Raw genomic sequence first — 22,910 nt, 5'->3', positions numbered from 1 at the left:
CTATCCGAGGGAAGCACAGCATAGCGGGCGAGACACTAAGCTCGGGAAAGAGAGTTTACTACCTTACAATTCCATATTTCCAGGTTAAAATCTGCTTGAAAGCAGCAAGGTCTGAAAAAAATCTGATTTTTCTGTTCTTGCAGATATGTAGTAGTTCTTCTGAAGCTGCTAAAACTACATGAAGCAGATGACGAAGGACTCAGTGTCCTGCAACATTTAAACTGATTTTCCATGTGACAACTGTAACCTTATTGTGAAGATCTCAACTTGGGAAAAAAAAAAAAAAAAAAAAATCGGCATTATCAGGGTACCGAAAGTGCACCCATCAAAAACACTCTGTGTGCATAAAGCCCAAGCCTCCTGTATATTTTTGTTAGGAGGGAACCACCTATATACCAACGTGGGATCAACTACCCAGCCCAAGACTCGGAGTCCGTGGAAGTTAAGTTTATTCTGAAACGTAAAGTGCTGCGGAATATGTTGGCGCTATAGAAATAAAAATTATTATTATTAGAATTAAGCAAATACTTTATCTATTTGCTTAAAGGTAATCCATCACCTCATTTTAGCCCTATCAGCTGCCGGCACCGCCATCAGGGGCTTATCTACAGCATTCTGTAATGCTGTAGAAAAGCCCTCGAGGGAACCTTAAAGATAAGAAAAACAAGTTATATTACACTCACCTGGGGGCGGTGGGTGTCGCGGTCTGGTCCGGCGCCTCCTATTTTCATACAATGCCATCCTCCTCGTTACTTCTGCTGTGGCTCCGGCGCAGGCGTACTTTCTCTGCCCTGTTGAGGGCAGAGCAAAGTACTGCAGTGCGCAGGCGCCGGGAAAGGTCAGAGAGGTCCAGCGCCTGCGTACTGCAGCACTTTACTCTGCCCTCAACAGGGCAGAGAAAGTACGCGTGCGCAGGAGCCGCGGCAGAGGTAAGGAGGAGGACGGCATCGTATTAAGATGGGAGGCGCCGGACGGAACCGCGACACCCACCAGACCGGACTCCAGGATGAGTATAATCTAAATCGTTTTTGTAATCTTTCAGGTTACATCGGGGGCTTATCTACAGCATTACAGAATGCAGTAGATAAGCCCCTGATGGCAGTGCCGGCAGCCGGGGTGACAGATTCCCCTTAATTCTATAAGCTTAAGCCTTTACGGACATTGTACACATCAGAACTTCCTATTTTGTGTAGTAGTTTTCAGCCATATATGTGGTATCGAAGCAAGCAGGAGAAATTGCATAACACATTTTTGGTCCAATTTCTCAGTTTTCCCTTGTACAGATGAAAAATTTGGGGCTAAAGCGACATTTAAATTAAAAAAAAAAAGTATTTTTTTTTCTTCTACTTTACATTAATGCCTGTGAAGTATCTGAAGGGTTAACATTTCTGAATGTGGTATTGAATATGGTGAGGGGTAGATTTTAAAACTGGGTACTGTCTCAGGTTTTCTTCCTTGTAGGACCCTCAAACTAACTTCAAATGTGGCCCCTAAAAATGTAGGCTGCAAATATAAATGGAAAAAAAAAAATTTAAAAAAAATTGACACTAAATTTTTAAATCTGGTAAGAAAATAAAACCAGTTGTTCATTGTAATAATACTCATGTAAACTAGACATGCGAAAAATATAACTTATTAACTATTCTGTATGGTATGACCATCTGTTTCAAAGGCACAAAAATTCAAAAGATTTAAAAATTGTGAATTTGTCTACATTTTTGAAAAATTGTAGATATATTCATAAATAAATGCAAATCATATTGCCCTGAATTTAAGGCTGAGTTGACACGTGGCGTTTTTTTCGCGTTTCCGCGGCGGTTTTAACCGCGCGATTTTGCCGCGAAAACGCGAAAAATAAGCATCCCATGCATTCCTATGGGATTCCGCAATGCTGTGCTAATGCTGCGGTTTTTACCGCGGCGGAATCGCTTCGCGGTAAAAACCGCAGCATGCTCATTAATTTGTGGAATCGCGGCGATCCCGCACCCATAGGAATGCATTGTTCCGCTTACTTCCCGCATGTGGCTGTGCCCACCATGCGGAAAGTAAGCAGAACATTTGCGGATGGTACCCACGGTCCGGAGGAGAGGAGACTGGGTACCATATCCCTGTAAAAAATAGAATTTAAAATAAAAAATATTGTTATTCTTACCTTCCGACGTCCCGCGCAGCCTTTCTGCTTCTCTTCACGCTCTCGTTCCCAGTAGTCCTTTGCGAAAATGCCCGTGATGGCGTCCGTTCTCGCGGGATCGCGATGTCTCGCGGTCATTCGCGCGACGTCATCGCGAATTACCGCGAGACGTCGCGATCCCGCGAGAACGGACGTCATCGCGGGCATTTTCGCAAAGGATTACTGGGAACGCCTGCGCGGGACGTCGGAAGGTAAGAATAACACTATTTTTTATTTTTTTTTTACATTCTATCTTTTACTATTGATGCCGCATAGGCGGCCTCAGTAGTAAAAAGTTGCTCACACTTGTCAAACACTATGTTTGACAAGTGTGACCAACCTGTCAATCAGTTCTCCAAGCGATGCTACAGATCGCTTGGAGAACGCTAGCATTTTGCAAGCTAAATACGCTTGCAAAATGCTAGTTTTTCCGCGGGAATTTAAAATGCGATTTTCCCGCGGACTGGAATTCCGGAATTCTCGCGGTAATTTCCGCGAGAGTTCCGGTACATGTGTACTTAGCTTAACAGTAACAAAGTACAATGTGTCACGAAGAAACAATCTCAATCAATGGGATATGTGGAGGCGTTCCAGAGTTATTACCTCGTTAAGTGACAGGTCAGATTAGAGAAATTAGGCCTGGTCAGGAAACTGGAAACTGGCTAAAAGAATAGGGGGCTAAACAAAGCAGGGGTTTTGGTGGCAACCAAAATATAATCAAAAATGGTGATCCATTTTGAAGACACGGGTGGCAGTGTGCCTGTATAAAACAATCACATAGATGCATGTATGGAGTGGAACTTGTGGAGAAAACATTCAGAAATAATAATAATTATCTCACAGACGTACATCAGCAAACTGAATGATAAAATGCCTCCGCTGTGCATCTGAAAACACAGAAAGGACATATTCACCGGGTTTCCCATGGCTCTCTCGCACCAAGAAGTCTCCCTGCTGCTTTAACAGCTCTTGTGCTTCAACTCTTGGTATTGCACCATGGTACCAATCTTGCTCTGACAAAGGCTTCTCGCTGGTGGAAATGACATCAAAGAACTGAAAAAAAAAAAAATTGTATTAAGCATATCCATACATAGAGTCTTTAAAGGGATATTCCACTACTAGACCACCCCAGCATAATCAATCCAGGGCCCAAATTAAAATCAAATCAGTGGATACTCACCTACTGCAGAGACACTATTCCAGCAATGTCGGCACCGCTGTTCCCAAAAAGTGACGTAACTTGCTGCATAACATGCCGGCTGCTTGTCAGCTGCAGCTTTTACCATTTCATCAAAGCAGATGTCCGCCATGACGGGATATTGATGTCACACGTGACACAAAAAGTTGCTTCATTTACCAGGAACAGCAGTGCCGACATAGCTGGAATGGCTCAGCTGCCGGCGGTGACTATCCACAGTTTTTATTTTTAACGCAAGTCCTGAACTGATTAAATTGGAGTTATCCTGTAGTGGACAACCCATTTAAATTCAATAATTGTGTTCAAAGTTGCACTACAATAATCTCAAATGTATTCTGTAACCAATATATAGTTCAGCTCGTATGACCTTCTATATTTGTTCCGCTCCAACTCAAAATTAGGGAATCTCGTACCTTTGTTCTCTCAAGAGCTTACCATAGACTGTGCTTACTACACAAGTTCTCCACAAGAGGTGAGCAAAAAATATTTTAGTGGTTTAAAAAAATATTTTGTGTGACCATTTTCTGAGACCCTAATCTCTTTATTCTCTCGCAGATGGACTCCTGTGATGGCACATTTTGTGCGTCGAGCTGATGTTTCTATTGATACCATTTTGAAATAGACGTGATGTTGTGATAACATTTTATTGCATTTTTTGGCAAATGTATCAAACCCCCCACCCAAAAGAAACAATTTGGGAATGTCAACTTTTCACTATTCACGGTATGAAATAAATATTTTAATATTTTATTAGTTTCAGGTGATTATTATTGTGACTGGGGAAATGGGGTGCAATTTACAATATAATAAAACATTTTTAAATTATATTTTAATTTATTTGTACATTTCCTACATCTTCATTAGTCCCCTTGGGGTACTTGAGCTTGTTAAAACATTACAGCATGGAAATGTGTAAGGTTGCATTGTAACGTCATTACATACACCGTGTATCTATTCCATGCGTCGGGGAATAATACCCCATGCTGTGCAAAGATCCAGAGCGCTGTATGTGACACGCTGCAGCTCTCCTCTGCCACCGCTGTAATGTTATTACATTACGAGTGACATGACATCGGGAGACTAAAGCTGTAGTCTGAGATCAGCGTGTCGCGTACAATGCTCAGGATGTATCCCAGGTATCATGTTATTATTCCCTGATGCCCAAGAAACATCCTCAGCGCTGTATGTAATCACATTACAGCACAGACCACCTCCTCTCCGCCCACGCTATACTGGCAGTAAACACCGAGAGTGAGGAGATCTGAGCGTGATGAGGTTACATCAAAGCAGTCTCCCCAAATTACACAAAAAAACATTTCAGGCCGTCTTTGGGAAAATTTGCTTTTCCCACTGTAGGACGCCAACAGTCATCTGTTTGGGTAATGACATACAGAAGAAAAGCAAACATCCACAGAGAAGAATCTCTCCTAACAAAGCCCTTGGTTGAGTAAACAATCCTTTGGTTAAAAAGGAAATTAGCACATTAGGAGCCCAAAAATGTACAAGCTAAAATGTCCATAACAGGGGAAAAAATTAATAAATAATAAATACTAATTTTTGTTGAGCTTTTCTGCCATGTTATCATAAGTCAGTCATTTTCTAGTGTAAAAAGTGGTGAATGGTCCTCTTTACATCCCGCCATCATACTTGATATAAGCATTTAAGAGATTAAACCAATGCTATCTTAGCTAGTCTCTTGCCGGATGCTCGCTATGTAACAGAGCCGGCACTCACGCAGCGAAAACAAGAGAGATGTGCATGCCGGGGGGAGGCCACAGCAAGAGAGGCGCATGCCGGGGTGTCCAAAACAAGAGAGGCGTGTGCCGAGGCGGCCACAACAAGAGGCACGTGTCGGGGCGGCGGCAACAAGAGAGGCGCGTGCCGGGGCAGGCACAACAAGAGAGGCGCGTACTGGGGCAGTCGCAACGAGAGGCGTGTGCTGAGGCAGCTGCAACAAAAGAATATCAGTGCCACTTCAAGGAGAGAGGGGCATGCCGATTATGCCGCAATGAGAAAACGGTGTGCCGATGGGGACCCAAGAAAAGATATGCTTGCCAGGGACTCCCCAAGGAGAAAGACATGCATTGGGGACACCGCAAAGAGATAGGCACGTGCCGGGGCAGCCGCAACACAGAGGCGCATGCTGGAGCATTCGCAACAAGAGAGGAGTACCAATGCCGGCCCAAGGAGAGGCTTGCTGAAACCATCCCAAGGAAAAAGAGGCGTACCGGTACCGCCCAAAGGACAGAGGGGCGTATCGTAACAGCCGCAAGGAGAAAGGGGCATGTCGGTGCGGCCCCAAGCAGAGAGAGGCTTGCTAGGGCCGCCCCAAAAGAGAGAAGTCTATCGGGGCTGTCGCAAGCAATGAGGGGCATGCCAGGCAACTGAGAGGAGACAGGGGTGTGCTGGGGCAACCCAAAGGAAAGTGGGGCATGCAATTAGACAAAGTCGCACTTTTTAGATCAACCAGCATACAGAATCTGTGTAAACATTTGCAACCAGACCAGTAAGGTTAAATAATGATCTAACCCAAGTTCTAAGCTCACTAATAGTCATGATTAAATAGCTGATTATGTGACTGGTATAATTGACATGCACCAAAATATATAATCTTGGACACCAATATCCATGTGCAGTTGTTGTAACCCATAATGAGACCAGTGAAAATTTACTTAGCTAAATTAATTTTAATTTAGGGCCATGGACACCCTGGGTTATATGAACCATCGTTATTGCTGCTTGTATAGTGATCACATCTCTACAGTATATTACTTGGTAAGATAGTAACAGTTTATGTCACGCCATAACTTTTCTTATCAGTTCTCATTTCACCGCATCGCTGTTAATTGCTGACTTCACACTGTGAAACTCTCATTCAGTTCAGCTGAAAAAAGCCCACGGGTTTCATTTCAACTATAAAAGAAAAAAAAAAGATTCTTTGCCTTTTGAACATAAAAAAAAATACTGCGCAGAGGTGGAGGGAAAGTAAATAAACAGAATAAAAGCGCATGAGCCTCTCCTCTGAGCCATTTCTATTTCATCCAGTTCTATCACATGAAGGCATGCAGATCTTTAAAAGCTCCAGTTGTACGTTTATTTGCATACTGTACTGATGAACGCTTGCTGAAATGTCGGGAAAGCACATGAAATAGTCAGCAGCTAGGAGCCAAATACTTCTATAACCATGTGCATTGTAGAAATGCCATGGCTCACAATGGAGAGCAGTATGAGATCATTGTAACTCACAAGGGCTTTGCATCAAGTGTAGAAAAAAGAAAAAGAAAAAAACAATGGGGACAATTTATCAAGGCTTTTATAGTCAGAAAACGTGAGTAAAATGCTTTGAAAAGTTGCATTTTTGTTTTGCGCAACCTGAAGTTTTCACGTCAGTTTGAAGGAGCTGTATCAAAATAGCTGAGTAGAAGATAGGGCAGAACATGGCACAGCGGGCCAACACCGCCAGTCAAACTCCGCAAAGCGATCGTGCATGACTGGAGTAGAATGCTGGCATGCCAATAACATACGCTGTTCCAAAGTCATTAAAGAGAACATGCCAGCAGGATTTAGCCCTATAAACTATAGGCATGGCCATAATGGTGCTGTGATGCTGATGAATATGATACTTTATGTAACGGGATCCACTCAGTGGCTGTTGAATACTCACCTTAGGAAATTTTCATAAAATGATGTCTTGTGTGCTTCGGGGCGAGACGTGGGGGCAGGGTCTTCTTTCGCTATCTGCCCCACCAGCCTCCTCTGCTTCTTGTACAGGTCACTAATTATTCAACGACATGCCTCCTTTTTAAAGTTCTGCCATCGCGCAGGCGGTAATTACGCACTGAGTCGGCGTCCTGTGTGCAGGACTTCAATAAAATGGTGCTGGATGCGTCGCATGCGCAGATCGAAATTTCAGCAACGTGAAAAATTTACTGACCCAAAATCTCAATCTGCGCAAACCATGCCTTTAGTTTGTAGGGTAAAATCCTACGGACAGGTTGTCTTTAAGTGGCGTGCACCTTTTTAATAGGGCATGCTTAATATAAAGCGGCTTCATTTTTTTATAATCCAAGTATTTTGAATTGACAAAACTTTATTGATACAGTCATGTGTAGATTCCTTAAGTTTTAGTGCGTTTCGGCAGCAGTTTTTACCTAGCGATTTTCCACACGCAACTCCTTCCCAATATTACATATATTTACATAATACGTCGTGTCCCTGTCATTGATGAGGGCTCACATTCAGCCTACATCTTTCCCCACAAATGACAGCTGATTTAATCAGCATCATACGCGTTTAACGACACCACTCCACCCTTGGCTGTTAAACTGATAAATCTGGCTGTCAATCTCCGACAGCGGCATTTAACAAAAGCTGTCAGGGGTGAGCGCTGTTCTACGCTCCCAACGGTGCGCCGGTCATGTGATCGCAGAGTGCCAATGGGTTGTCATGACAGCCAGGGGTATGCTGATGATCTCCATGCCTGTCATTACTATCCTCCAGTGCCCGGCATTCATAGGAGTTCGTGATTTCTTCTACACCTAACATTACTAAAACAACATTGCAATAAAACGCAGTTAGAGGCAATCAAAGCATTCTATCTACCCCAAGATGGTATCAGTAAAATGTCAGCTCAGGCTGCAAAAAAATAAGCACTCACACAGCCCCAGATCATGAAATTGGAGATGCTACGGGTCTTAGGAAACAGAGAAAAAAAGAAAATATTCTAATTTCTGAATTTTTTTTTTTCACCAGTTAAAAAACAAAATTACACATTTGGTATCTGCATACTCGTACTTACCTGGAGAAACCTATTACCAGGTCAGTTTTACCATATAGTGAACATGGGAAATAAAAACACAAACGACAACTGTGGAATTGCACTTTTATTTTTTTTGCAATTTCACCACACTTGGATTTTTTTTCCCCATTTTCCTGTGCACTATATGGTAAAATGAATGGGGTCATTCAAAAGTACAACATTGTTCCACAAAAACCAAGCATTAATATGGCTATGAGTATGGAAATATAAAATTGTTATAGCTCTATGAAGAAAGGGAGGAAAAATAAAAACAAAGCAAAAAAAAAAGAAAGTCACTTGGGGGTGAAGGGTTAATGCAATTCTATGGGGAAAATCTGCACATGAAGCTCAGCGTGGCAACAAGAGAAGTTTAGATACGGCAGATTTTAAATACGCGTAACAAGTCAATTTATGCAACATGAAAAAATAAAAGCACAGTGGGCATGAGGTTTCTACAACTCATCCACTTTGATTGGACAGTAAGATGCAGCGTTTTTGATGCCGCAAAAACTTATTGTGTCAACGTAGCCTAAACGTAACATAACTTACCGATGAAGATCCAAGCATGGATTTTGGAGACCGTATAATCCCTGCTATAGAGTGACGCAATGTATCAAACTTTGACACTCGTTCTTTCTTGTCCTGAAATATGTAAAAAATACAAACAAACACCATATTTAGTTCAAAGGAATACATTATATAGATACTCAGATTAGATGAAATAATCATCATTTTTATTTCTATAGCACCAACATGTTCTGCAGCACTTTACATTACACAGGGGACTTGTACAAACAAGACAAGACATTACAGAACAACGCAGAATATAACACATACCAGGAGGAGGAGCAAGGACCCTGCTCACAAGCTTACAATTTATGAGGAAATAGGTCCAGCCTTCAATATTATAAATAGGAGAATTCAAATAAAGCTGCATGATCCAGTCACCAGCCAGTATCTATACAAGTACAGATACAAAGTGCTACTGGGTGCATGGAATGGAGAACAGGGAACAGATTAGTTAGGCTGGTTTCACATTTGCGTTTGGAGGCGCAGCAGACACTCACTGTGAAGCTCCGCCCCTGTCACGCCTCCTCCGGTCAGCTCCGCCTATGGGCGCATGCCGCTGCATGCGGCCTGCGTACCTCATCTTTAGCATTGGGTATGCAGGCCATGCGCGGGTATGCTTTTGCCGCCGCATGCGTCCTTTTGACAGTGTGGCGACCTGCGACAAACACAACTGCATTCAGGATAGATTGGAGAGTTGAGAGTTTAGTAAGAGACAGACCGACAGTTGAGAGTTGCAGTAGTGGAGGCGAAAATGTATCAGAGCAACAGTAAGAGTCTTTGCAGATTTCAAAGGTATGTTAAGGTCTAATTCTAGAGATCCAAGAATGTGATTGCATATAGGGATTGAATGATCTGAATCAAATAAAACCCCAATACAGTGATAGCATGCAGAGCCACTCATGGAAATGCCATTTTCAGGTTTGGATAAGGTTATTACAGGGGGGAAACACATTCAGATTTTGACCGATTCAGTTTCATATAGAGTGAGAATAATATCTTAGAGACTGCAGACAATCACTGGTATTTTGGAGTATTGCCGGAGTGATGTAAGAAGATATGTATAATTTGCTGTCAGCATAGAAATGGTACTGAAAACCAAACCTGCAGATTTGTCCAATGGGGGGTGGTAAACCTAGAAGAAAGCAGGGGACCTAAGACTTAACCGTAAAGAACCCAGACAATAAGGGGAAGAAGAGCCGTCAACTGATAAACTGAAAGAGCGTTTCAGAGAGGTAGGAGGAGTACCAAGGGGTAGAGTCCTGAGTAGATCATTTGCATATTCCCAGTGCCTTCTGGGATAGTGAAGAGTCTCCGCAAGCTCAACGATCACTGGGTTTTGGCTGTTGCAACTGAAAAGAGGATATCGGTAAACCGCGCGCCGAATTTTGGCTCATTTTTCATCGTTTTGAAATCTCAATATGGAAGAGGCCAGGAGCCATTTGATGAGCTGCATTTCTTGCTACATGTTCACAGACTTACCAGTGGAAAAGTCAAACTTCACATGCCACAAATGCAAGCTTGTGTCTCTGTTGGGAGGAAAAGTTGCAAAATCTCGATGAGAGGTTAGCGAAGTTGAAGATCATTAAGGAAGGTGAAGAGTTCTTAGACAGAGCAGAATTATCTCTTCATGTTACAGAAAGAGAAGAAATTCGAAGTGCACCTGAAGAAAGAGAGGAATGGGGACATGTGACCCAGAGAAGCAGGAGGATCAGGAGGCAGTCAGCACCCATACTGCTCAGGAACCAGTACCAGGCTCTCACGCAGGAAAACGATGAAGAAATACATCAGGATAAGACTTTGCCCACAAACAGCAACCTTGTACACCTTCAGAATCCTCCTGGATGGAGAAAGAAAAATGTTGTGAAGAAGAAACAGAGAGTGGTGGTCATTGGGGGATTACCTGTTGAGAGGAACAGAGGCCGCTACCTGCAGACCGGATATAACCTCAAGAGAAATGTGCAGTCTTCCAGGTGCAAAAATTAAAGATGTGTCTGACAGGATATCAGGACTCTTCAGACCTACAGATGACTACCAATTCCTGTTAATACATGTGGGGACAAATGACACAGCAAGAAATGACCTGGAAACCATCTGCAGTGACTTTGAAAACTTAGGCAAGAAAGTGAAAACTGGGAGCGCAGGTGGTCTTCTCTTCCATCCTCCCAGTGGATGGCCATGGAACAAGGAGGTGGAATAAGATTCTGCAGGTGAACAACTGGCTACGTCGATGGTGCCATCAGCAAGGATTTAGATTTCTGGATCACGGAGTGAATTACCTATACGATGGACTACTTGCTAGAGATGGGGTGCACCTTACGAAGACTGGAACACATGTATTTGGAAATCGCCAATTGCTACACTCATCAGGAGAGCTTTAAACTAGAACAATGTGGGAAGGGAAGCAAAAGGCCAGAAAAAGCCATACACCTGGCAAATGCTATTGAGAACTCTGGTATTAGAAGTGGGAGGAAAGAACAAAGACAAAAAAATCTAAATAAAAATATTGGAGAAAGAGAAACCAATCACAAACTAAAATGTTTCTATACTAATGCACAAAGCATGGGCAACAAACAAGGAGAAGTGGAAATACTAACGTGGGAAAAGAAATATGATGTCATTGGAATCACTGAAACTTGGTGGGACGATACACATGATTAGAATACAAGGCTAGAAGGATACAACTTATTTGCAATTAACAGACTTAATAAACGAGGAGGAGGTGTCGCATTGTATGTTAGAAACGCGTATATCTGCACAGAGATTGAAGCTTCAGAGACTGGGAGTTCTGTGGAAACTGTTTGGGTAAGAATACAAGGACAGAGCAATGGAAAGGATACCATTGTAGGCATTTACTACAGGCCGCCTGTGCAAGCTGAAGATATGGATGAACTCTTTATGCATCAAATGGCCGAGATCTCCAAAAAATATGACAGTTGTCATGGGAGATTTCAACTATCCAGACATTTGTTGGGAATCTTTCTCAGGCAAAACTAACAGGTCAAGGAAATTCTTATCCTCTCTTGCTGACAACTTTATCTTCCAAAAGGTAGGGGAGAAAACAAGGGGAACTGCTACCTTGGATCTAATCCTTATAAACAGGGAGGAAATGGTTGAGGAGGTAAACGTGGCTGAGACCCTAGGAGGTAGCGACCATGCCATTTCAGAATTTTGGATAACTAGAGGAGGAAGACCTGTGAAGACTCAGACGTCAAGGTTAGATTTCAGAAAGGCAGATTTTAAGGGATTCATAAAGATAATTGGAGGGATCCAATGGCTGGATATCCTTAAAGACAAAAATATCCAGGAAGGATGGGAAATGTTCAAAAATGAAATTCTCAAAGCACAATTGTTAACAATTCCGAAAAGAGGGAAGAATAGGAAGCATTTAAGGAAACCAGGATGGATGAACACAGAACTTAAGCACATGCTAAAAAGGAAGAAAGAAATGTTTATAAAATGGAAAGAGGGAGGCATATCTAAAGAAGAATATAATGCTGTCTGCAGAACCTGCAGGGCACAAATCAGATTATCTAAAGCGGACAATGAATTGAGACATCAAAAGCAATAATAAAGGATGTTGGGGATAAGTCAAAAGTAAAAGAAAAGTCAAAGATGCTATAGGATTTTACAGGATGAAAATTATGAAATGGTAAGACAGGATGTTGTGAAGGCCAAACTTTTAAATTCCTATTTTGCATCTGTTTTCTCTCAGAAAAGAAATGTAACATCAACTGATCTTCATTATCATATTAAGGGAATAGAAGAATCCAGGATATCTATAAACAGAAAGATAGTAGGAAACACTTAGCTAACCTAAATGAATTCAAGTCTCCAGGTCCAGATGAATTACACCCCAGAGTACTGAAGGAGATAGAAGAAATTTTTGAATCCCTCTCCATAATCTTTGAAAATTCTTGGAGAACAGGAGAAGTCCCAGAAGACTGGAGAAGAGCAAATGTTGTTCCTATCTTCAAAAAGGGGAAAAAGGTGGACCCAGGCAACTATAGGCCGGTGAGTCTGACTTCTATACCAGGAAAGATCTTTGAACAAATTATTAAACAACATGTATGTCAGTATCTGGATAAGAATAAAGTGATTAAACAGAGTCAGCATGGGTTTGTAACTAATAAGTCATGTCAGATTAACTTAATTTCCTTCTATGACGGAATCACTGATTGGGTGGATCAGGGAAATGCTGTAGATATAGTATATCTTGACTTCAGCAAAGCAGTTGACAAAGTATCTCACACAATCCTTATTGAAAAAATGACTAGGTATCGAATGGACAAGGCAACTGTTAGGTGGATTCATAACTGGCTTAGTTGGAAGAATGTCTCTAGTGGGGTACCACAGGGCTCTGTCCTGGGCCCTGTATTGTTTAACATCTTTATCAACAATTTAGATGAAGGAATTGAAGGTAAAACTGATTAAATTTGCTGATGACACAAAGCTAGGAGGGATAGCTAATACTAGAGAAGAGAGAGAGAGGATTCAAAAAGATATAAATAAACTGGAGCAGTGGGCAGCAACTAACAGAATGGTTTTTAACAAGGAAAAATGAAAAAGTACTACACCTGGGCAATAAAAATGAAAAAAGCATATACAGAATGGGAGGAATAGGGCTAAGCAACAGCACATGTGAAAAAGACTTGGGTATACTAATAGATCACAGACTGAATATGAGTCAACAGTGTGATGCAGTAGCAAAAAAGGCAAATGCAATTCTAGGATGTATTAACAGAAGCATACAGTCTAGATTACATGAAGTCATTATTGTCCTCTACTCCTCTTTGGTCAGACCTCATCTAGAATACTGTGTCCAGTTTTGGGCACCACATTTTAAAAAGACATCAACAAACTGGAGCAAGTTCAGGAAAGAGCACCCAGAAAGGTGACCGGCCTGCAAACCGTGTCTTATGAGGAAAGGTTGCAGGATTTGGGAATGTTTAGCTTGCAAAAGAGAAGACTGAGAGGAGACTTAATAGCTATCTACAAATATCGCAAGGGCAGTCACATTGTAGAAGGATCATCTTTATTCTCATTTGCACAAGGAAAGACTAGAAGCAATGGGATGAAACTGAATGGGAGGAGACAGACTAGATATTAGAAAAAACTTTTTGACAGAGCGATCAATGAGTGGAACAGGCTGCCACAAGAAGTCGTGAGTTCTCCTTCAATGGAAGTCTTCAAACAGAGGCTGGACAGACATCTGTCTGGGATGATTTAGCGAATCCTGCTTTGAGCAGGGGGTTGGACAAGATGGCCCAGGAGGTCCCTTCCAACTCTACAATTCTATGATTCAAGAGAGAACGGTAGCCCTCAGTGTCAAATGCAGAGAGATCCAGGAGCATCAGCCAGTAGCAGTTGCCATAAGATTTTGCTTCTAGTAGATTGTTAGGGCAGTTTCTGTAGAGTGTTAACTTGAAGGCTATGTGACCACGTAGCGTTTTTCATGCAGACTATTCCTGAGCAGAAACGCACACCTTCTTCCTGGGAAAACGTGTGCGTTTTATGAAGCGCTTTTGTAAGTGTTTTTGCATGCGTTTTCCTATGCGTGCGTTTCCGCAAAATTAATGAACATGCTGGGTTTTTTTACGCTTAGCGTTTCCGCAGCGGAAAAATACGCACCACTAGCACATGTGCGGTTCCATTATGTTTCCATGGGATGCTTTTCTTAAGCGTTTCAGCAGCAGAAACGAGCGTCTAAAAGCCCTGCGGAAACGCTTAAAAAAACGCAACGTGGGCACACAGCCTAAAAGAGTTTTCTGAGGGGATTGTTTTTTTTTTTTTTTATTAAGGTGTTAATGATGGCGTGTTTCAAGGAGGAGGGAAAGCTACTTGAAGAAAAAGAGGCTAATCACTTTCCTTAGGTCGGCAGTAACATCTAGGACCTAGTGGCTGAAGAAAGGGAGAAACAAAAGGGCCATTGGTGCAGGTTGCAGGGTGAGAAAACGCAAGGAACCTGATAACATCATCTTCTGTGATTGGTTCAAAGATTAAAAGTGAACTTGGTTAAGTTCAGGAGAAAAGAGCAGCATACTGTGCAAGTTAAATTACCGTACAGTATCATCAAAGTTTTCTTAGAGGAGGTTGCTGAAAATTGAAAGTTATCCTCAATCCATAAGGGGGAACAAATGATATCCAGCGATACTGTAAACATGGATCTCAGAAGGAAGGCAGAGTATGCTCATCTCCATCAGGGATCAGTATGTTCTCAATTTTTTCTTTTTTAGCACAAAAGGTGCCATTATTTTAAAGTGCTGATCAATACAATGATTCAACAATTACTTAAAGAAAAATCATTTATGTATATTGACTAACCGCACTATAAATATCAGAGCTGCTGTGTAATGTAGTTCTACTGAAGTTCGTATGAGAATGTGGATAACTTCTGGAGAAGATAACCATACATAATGTAATTTTACATAATGAGTCTACCTTGCTCAGTACTTCACCATCATGAACGCAATCGACCTCAATAGCCATTTATACTGTGCAGCTTGAGTTTTTAATGTGCATGAAAAAATGAACAGTTTTTAGAGAGGTTGAACATAATCTAGAAAGGACACGTTCCGATAATAGAAATACAAACTGTACAACTGAACTAGATTAGCATAATACTAATGAAATTGTGAGTATGCCAACACACCCTGCATACTATAAAACCCATTAATTAGTTGCTAATGTTTGGTTAGCAGGTGTATTTGCCAGTAGTGGTCAACAAAAACACAATGACAATTCATATGCTATTAAATGTACGACTATAAAGGAGAATTCAATGTTCATCATCACCGATATATGTGAGCGGTGCTGGTTCTTCAGCAGTATAAGGTGCTAAGCAGGACGCCGCAGTCACCACTCTGCCCCTGCACGGATGATCCTTGGAAAGAACACGCTGGAAGAACTTCAAGCTTTTATAATAAAGTTCTAAGAGAAGCTCAACTTAGAGACAGACTTTGGCCTCAAGCCTGGACAACCCCTTTAAGGTCCCACCACAACATCCCAATTGGGTTGAGGTCTGGACTTTGCCACGCTTCCAATGACCCAATGAATCTTCTCTCTTTCATATTTGCTGTGTTTGGGATTATTGTGCGGTGGGCTAACCTTAGTTTTTCTACCAATTCTATATGTTTCAATAAAGTTCATTAATTACATACCGAATGTTTATTTTTTTAACATCCTTACATGCTGGAATATACATTTATCTATTGGTTTGACACAAAAATATGATATCTAAAATTTACAAAATATGCTATGGGCGCTTTATACTGTTATGTGTAGAAGGTGGATTTATGATAAATTTATTGTTAACACATATGTGGTGTAGAAAAAATGATAAGCAACATCTCCAGTCTAGTAGTCGGTAAATCATCATAAAATAGCTGCTTATAGATCTTTTTCTCATCTCAACCCAGAATTTCTACCCCTAATTTACTTGCAGAATTAAGTTAAACTCAAACTTTTCTAAAACTATGAAAAATAATAAGTTTTTAACATATTTCTTCCTGGATTTATGGTGAATTGATTGTTTAGTATATTCCTATTTTATTGGGCATCTGCGACTATTTTTGACTAATACCCGGGGATTCAGCTTCTGAGCCGGCTAAGCTATATTCTCTAAACTTTTCTCTTGGCATGGATGCAGATCTGGACACAGGCAAAGGGACTTTGTTTAGAGGTATGGCAATTATTAAAATTAACATTTTGCCAATTACTATTTTTCATTTCAAGCTCCACCATATATAATTTTGCCACTATTTTACCGCTTGTTCTCCTCTTAGAGTAGGAATTTCATTTTGGCTCGGAAACCTTTTTGTATCACCCATTCTAATTTGTACGCCCCAAACATCTAGAATGAGTAGATCTACCAGATTAATCTTGATGCTGATGGAGCATTTCACAGCATCCATAATATCTCAGGATATTCTATTTGTTTTTAAACTTGGTACTACGGGATGTCAATTGTGGAATACCCTGAATACCAAGAATATCTATTCTTGTAACTTCACCTTTAGGAACCTACCCAAACTGCTGTTTACTCACACGCCATCCCTCCCTTTTTTATTTCTTGTTTAGATGTTTCACAAACTGGTTGCTTTACCTTCTTTATGGATTTCACAGTACAGAAAAACAGAAGATAGTAAAAGGATACAAAGTTTACACGTACAATGTGTCACGCTCACGCCTTGGCAGGTTGGCGCTTGTCGGGGGGGGGGGTTGTGACTCCACTGTGCCACAAACCACACTACCCTGGAAAGGGCATGACTATGACAGCTACCTCGGTCTTCGCTGGAGCCTCTGATGGTGAGGTCAGGCTTGTGCGGCAGGTAGCTGCCAGGTGCCACTCCAGGGTGGTGTTTGGCTGTGGCTGCTGATCCCACTCGGGGACAAAGCACTTGGACAGGTGCGACTGACAGGCTGGCACGGGAGAGCCGCGGGGCGGGCTGGCACGGGAGAGCCGAGGAGGCTGACAAGGGAGAGACACGGGGAGGCTGACAAGGCAGAGACATGGGGAGGCTAATAAGGGAGAGACAAGGGGCAGGCTGGCACGGGAGAGACACGGGGCAGGCAGGAGTGGTATATGAAGGAACAGGTAGAGACCTGTTCACACAGCGGGTGACGGTACTGATACAGGCAGGTAGGAGTGGAATATGAAGGAACAGGTTTGGACCTGTTCACACAGGAGGTGCAGGTACGGATACATGCAGGAGTGCAGAGTAGGCGGAGGCGCAGGAGTGCAGAGCAGGCGGAGGCGCAGGAGTGCAGAGCAGGCGGAGGCGCAGGAGTGCAGAGCAGGCGGAGGCGAAGGAGTGCAGAGCAGGCGGAGCCGCAGCAAGAGGTTCTGCAGCAGCAGAGCAATGCTGAATCAAAAGGTCTGTGGAGAGAAGCTGCAGCAAGAGGTTCTGCAGCAGCAGGAGCAGAGCAAAGCTGAACCACAAAGTCCGTGGAGAGAAGCTGCAGCAAGAGGTTCTGCAGCAGCAGAAGCGGAGCACAGGCAGAACAGAGCGGAATGCTAAAGTACGGAGCACAAGCAGACAGGGAGGACACCAGGAAAGACACAGCAGGGAAAGGAACCACAGACAAGGAGACTGACAGAGGTAGGACAGAGTTCAGACAAGGCATAGGTGTGAGACAAGGTATAGGACTAAAGAGACAGATACAAAGCAAAGCTGGACCAAGACAAGGAGTAATGGCACCGGGGCAATGATATTCTGCCTCCTGGAGGGCGGACAGAGAAGTACTAGGATAAGTACAGAGACAGGGCTAGGACAAAGCACAGAGACCAGGATATTATGCCTCCTGGAGGGCAGACAGAGTACCAAGCAAGGCAAGGGGAAAAACCTCCAGAGAAGGAGATACACAGGAAAGGACCTGGCAGGCTCAGTAGCAATATACTGAGTTTAGACATTGCTCAGGCAAGGTTCAGTGGGTGGGGCAGCCATAAATACTAGAGGGCTCTAGGTAATTGGTCAGGGACACATTAGCTATGTGCACCCTGACTCCATAAGAAGCACAGAGTTCAGGTGCTGCCCCCCTATACACACACAGTCAGGAAACATGAACACAGCAGACAGGAGTCAAGGCAAGGAGCTGGAAGTAAACAGAATTCACAGCATGGCCTGGAGCTTTGAACAAGTTGGGGAGTGGGGAATGAGAGGACATGCAGCGATGCCAGCATAGTTGTACACAATGTATCATCTTTTAAAAGTAAAAAAATATACAGGTGCTTCTCACTAAATTAGAATATCAGCAAAAAGTTAATTTATTTCAGTTCTTCAACACAAAAAGTGAAACTCATTATATAGCGTCATTACAGAGTGATCTATTTCAAGTGTTTATTTCTATTAATGTTGATGATTATGGCTTACAGCCAATGAAAATCCAAGTCATTATCTCAATAAATTAGAATACTTTATAACACCAGCTTGAAAAATGATTTTAAAATCCAAAATGTTGGCCTACTAAAATGTATATTCAGTAAATGCGCTCAATACTTGGTCGGGGCTCTTTTTGCATCAATTACTGCATCAATGCGGTGTGGCATGGAGGCGATCAGCCTGTTGCACTGCTGAGGTGTTATGGATAGTTATGAGCGAATTTGTTCGTTTTTTGTGCCCAAATTTGATTTTTACATATCCTAGCCATATTCGAACACTATTTGTGCCGAATGTATGTTCAATGATCGGTTCCGAACATATTCGGCAATTTATACTCCCATTGACTGTAATGACGTTAGGCTGTGTAAGCAAAATATTGCGAAAAAAATATTCAACGCCAATCGTTTTCAGAACCAAATTCGAACAAATTCGCTCATATCCAGTTATGGAAGCCCAGGTTGCTTTGATAGCAGCCTTTCAGCTCGTCTGCATTGTTGGGTCTGGTGTCTCATCTTCCTCTTGACAATACCCCATAGAATACGAATTTGCTGGTTAATCTTGCAGTGATTCTGTTGTTTTTAAACCAGGTATTGGTACTTTTGTCAGTGTGGACAAGTCCTGCTGAAGAATTAAATTTCCATCTCCAAAAAGCTTGTCGGCAGAGGGAAGCATAAAGTGCTTAAATTTCCTGGTAGATGGCTGCGCTGACTTTGGTATTGATAAAACTCAGTGGACCTATATCAGAAGATGACATGGCTCCCCACACCATTACTGATTGTGGAAACTTCACACTAGACCTCAAGCAGCTTGGATTGTGCGCCTCTCTACGCTTCCTCCAGACTCTAGGACCTTGATTTCCAAATGAAATGTAAAATTTACTTTCATCTGAAAACAACACCTTGGACCACTGAGCAACAGTCCAGTTCATTTTCTCCTTGGCCCAAGTAAGGCATTTCTGGTGTTGTCTATTGATCATGATTGGCTTCACACAAGGAATGCGACACTTGTAGCCCATGTCCTGGATACATCTGTGTGTGGTGGCTCTTGAAGCAATGACTCCAGCAGCAGTACACTACTTGTGAATCTCCCTCAAATTTTGAATGGCCTTTTCTTAACAATCCTTCCAAAGCTGCAGTTATCCCTGCTGCTTGTGCACCTTTTTCTGCCACACTTTTTCCCTCCTCTCAGCTTTCCATTAATATGCTTGGATACAGCACTCTATGAACAACCAGCTTCTTTAGCAATGGCCTTTTGTGGCTTACCCTCCTTGTGGAGTGAGTCAAAGACCGTCTTCTGGACATCTGTCAAGTCAGCAGTCTTCCCCAAGATTGTGGAGCCTACTGAAACAGACTGAGGGACATTTTTAAATGCTTTGAAATCCGTTGCAGGTGTTTTTGTTAATTATTCTAATTTACTAAGATAATGACTATTGGGTATTCATTGGCTGTAAGCCATATTTAAAATTAACAGAAATAAAGACTTGAAATATTAAAAACAGCTTTCAACTGACTATATAATGAGTTTCACTTTTTGTATTAAAGAAATTAAATTAACTTTTGGATGATATTCTAATTTTGTGAGAAGCACCTGTATATAACTCATGCATATGGAGGCCATGTTCCAGAAAAAGCCACGAGGGCGAAACTTGGGTTGAACCACACACAAGTAAAATAAGTTACTCACTTTGAGAAGTCATGTTTACTTAATCACACTAGGGGGCTGCTCTCTCATTTATCTTTTCCTGCTACAGAGTGATGTAGACTACATGTTTATTTCCAGAGATTCATACAACTGCCCTCAGAGAGCTGACTGGGATGTTAACAGCTAGCTCCTCTTCTGGAAAGTAACTACTGCACAAACTGAGCCAGGTCCTGGTGGCCAAGCTCTATGGAAAGAAGTTGCACACTAGGCAAGATTAAAACTTTCATTGCAGGAGAATGACAGGAGGTAAAGCAAGTCAAATGCAAACTTGCTTACTTTCATGCTACTTAAGAACCACTCCAGCATATTTTTTTTATTTTAGCACTGAATTGGTGCCACTAATGTAAGTTCCTTTACCTTAGTAATATATTTACCAGCCTCAGTCTTCAGCTGATCCCAGCAAGCTTCGATCTGCCATCATTTGACCGCAACTTCTGTCTGATGAGTAACTGTCACAAGTTCTAATTTTAAGTCCATGAGAGCCTCATTCCGGCTCCCATAGACTAACATTGAGTATTGACTTCCATCTCACCCAGCAAACACTGGAGCCATGCGGCAGGTCACAAACCGCAAAAGAAAACAGGAGGGGAGCACAACAGATGAAAACAGCGGCTTGCAAGTATGAGTAGGGGCAGGGAACTTGGATTGGTTACACAACTCCAGAGGTTAAAAACAAACAAACCCACTGCATTGATGTTTTAGATGATTTGCTAACATGAGAAGACCCCTTTAAATGTTAGTATTCTATATTTTGTATTTCATCTTATGCGAGACATATGATCGATCATTTTCTCATTTCCTTAATTAAGAATTATCACCAGGCTCTAAAAATTAAATAGAAAACAAGTAGAAGAGATTAAACTTCATTACACATAAGCGCTAAATTTTGTTTCAAGTAAGCTACAAAAAAAAATAAAAGTTTGGAGCACTCTCATAACTGCTGTCAAGTAATTCTTCATAAGTCCAATGCAAGTCCTATAATGCCGGAGTCTCAAGGAGCAGTGAAAACGCTCTCAGAATGTCTCATAAATTCATGATAATCTCCTGCTTCAGGGAGCAGGCAGAGATGAGCACAGTGCTCATCAGCTACATTAGAGAGGTTAATGCGCCAAGGAACCATTCCCATACAAATAGATGGTTTAATTTTCAGCTCTATCCTGATCTGCAAACATTCTTCCATGACACCTTTACTGTTGTAGAGGAATGAAAAGGTCTCGGCTGCAGACTTATTTCAATACAATTGGTCATGTCAGTTCTAGAAGACCATCTTCCCCATAACAAAGCAGCCGCCCCAACAGCAATTGGAAGGGCAAATGCATTACACCAGATTACAAGGCTATTAAGGGATAAAGAAAGGACTTAGAAATCTCATTTTCCATGAGGGAAAACCAATATTTAGTTACAGGGTTTCCTGAATGCCTATTAAGCAAAACATTCTTCAGTAGGGTGTATGACAGACTAGATTTTATTAATTGGAGCTAAATATGGAATAGAAACAAGGGCCCTTTTAATACTAAACAATTGCGAACGCTAAAGGACCAAAGATCAGCATTCATTTAATGGGCTCATTAGACAGACCAATCACACTTACTTTGCACACACAAACCCCTGATGAAGCACTTGTGAAACGCGCATTTGGTGATTGATGGGTGAGCCTAATAAACCCAATTATTATTTGTGTTACCTCTTACCTCCCTGTGGGTAATAAGTGCTTTCTATGGCACTGAAATATTCTTATGTGTATAACATAACTATTGTCTGATTATTTATATATGCTGTTTTATACCTATTCTTTCTTCTTTAACTGCATTAAAACGCAATACATTGTGCACTTATGGGGATCCCACGCTGCTAACCCATCAATTGTATCCTTGTCTGTACTCTTGGGTTTACTTACATATTGACATTTTATCAACTGAATTTAATAAAGTTTATAATTTTTTAACTCACTGATGTTTCATTTTCTCCTGGCACGTCTGCCCCTTCTCTTTCAGTTTACCCATCTTCCCAGTACCTTTGGGACACCTACCTTTTCCAGGTTGCCAAGTTTTGTACAATAAGAAATAAGATTGTTCCGTGCCCATAGACTGCCATCGTACTCAGCACCACATAGGCTGGAATAACAAGTTTGACTAGACAAATGAGCATTCATAAACAAGCGGATAGGTAGCCTGTTTATCATCGCTGACCGTCGGGAAACTAGCATTCCCAGGAACAATTGATAATCGGCCAGTGTAAAAGCATTTTACTACCCATTTCTACATGTAATAGCAAGTTATTATTCTTAAAACACAGCAGTATGAGCGGCAACACTGGGAACATAACTTTCCTTAAAAGGGTTTTTCTATTTCCAAGATCCTACCTCAATAGGTAGTAGTTGTAACAATAATATTAGCAAACACCTCTAATTAGAAAGGTAGTACAGTTCTTCTGCTAAGTTATGTTGCTTACCCCATGCGCAGGGCATTGCAGTAACTCACGTATCCATGGTGACGACCACTAGCACATAACTCACTATTTGAGTGGTTGTCACCATGGATACTTAAACTACTACAATGCCCTGCACATGGGGTAAGCGACACAGCAAATTCTAAG

The 22,910-nt window shown here is 41.8% G+C and overlaps 1 protein-coding gene across 6 annotated transcripts in view; it reads right to left on the bottom strand.

Moving 5' to 3' along the window:
- The window catches only part of FER (FER tyrosine kinase), a 416,817-nt gene that overhangs the window by 217,053 nt on the left and 176,854 nt on the right, over positions 1 to 22,910 (bottom strand). For 5 of the 6 annotated variants that reach the window (XM_073548571.1, XM_073548350.1, XM_073548649.1 and 2 more), the window contains exons 12-13: positions 8,716 to 8,808; positions 3,020 to 3,223 (exon numbers count right to left, since the gene is read on the bottom strand). In XM_073548571.1, coding sequence (XP_073404672.1) covers positions 3,020 to 3,223; positions 8,716 to 8,808 — 297 coding nt within the window. The remainder of the gene's footprint in view (positions 1 to 3,019; positions 3,224 to 8,715; positions 8,809 to 22,910) is intronic. The other variant, XM_073548684.1, reaches the window with a different exon arrangement.

Source organism: Dendrobates tinctorius, unplaced genomic scaffold (genome assembly GCF_039654945.1).
Source record: "Dendrobates tinctorius isolate UK_male_01 unplaced genomic scaffold, ASM3965494v1 ptg000003l, whole genome shotgun sequence".
Lineage (NCBI taxonomy): Eukaryota > Metazoa > Chordata > Amphibia > Anura > Dendrobatidae > Dendrobates > Dendrobates tinctorius.
This window is presented reverse-complemented; position numbering and strand designations above follow the sequence as displayed.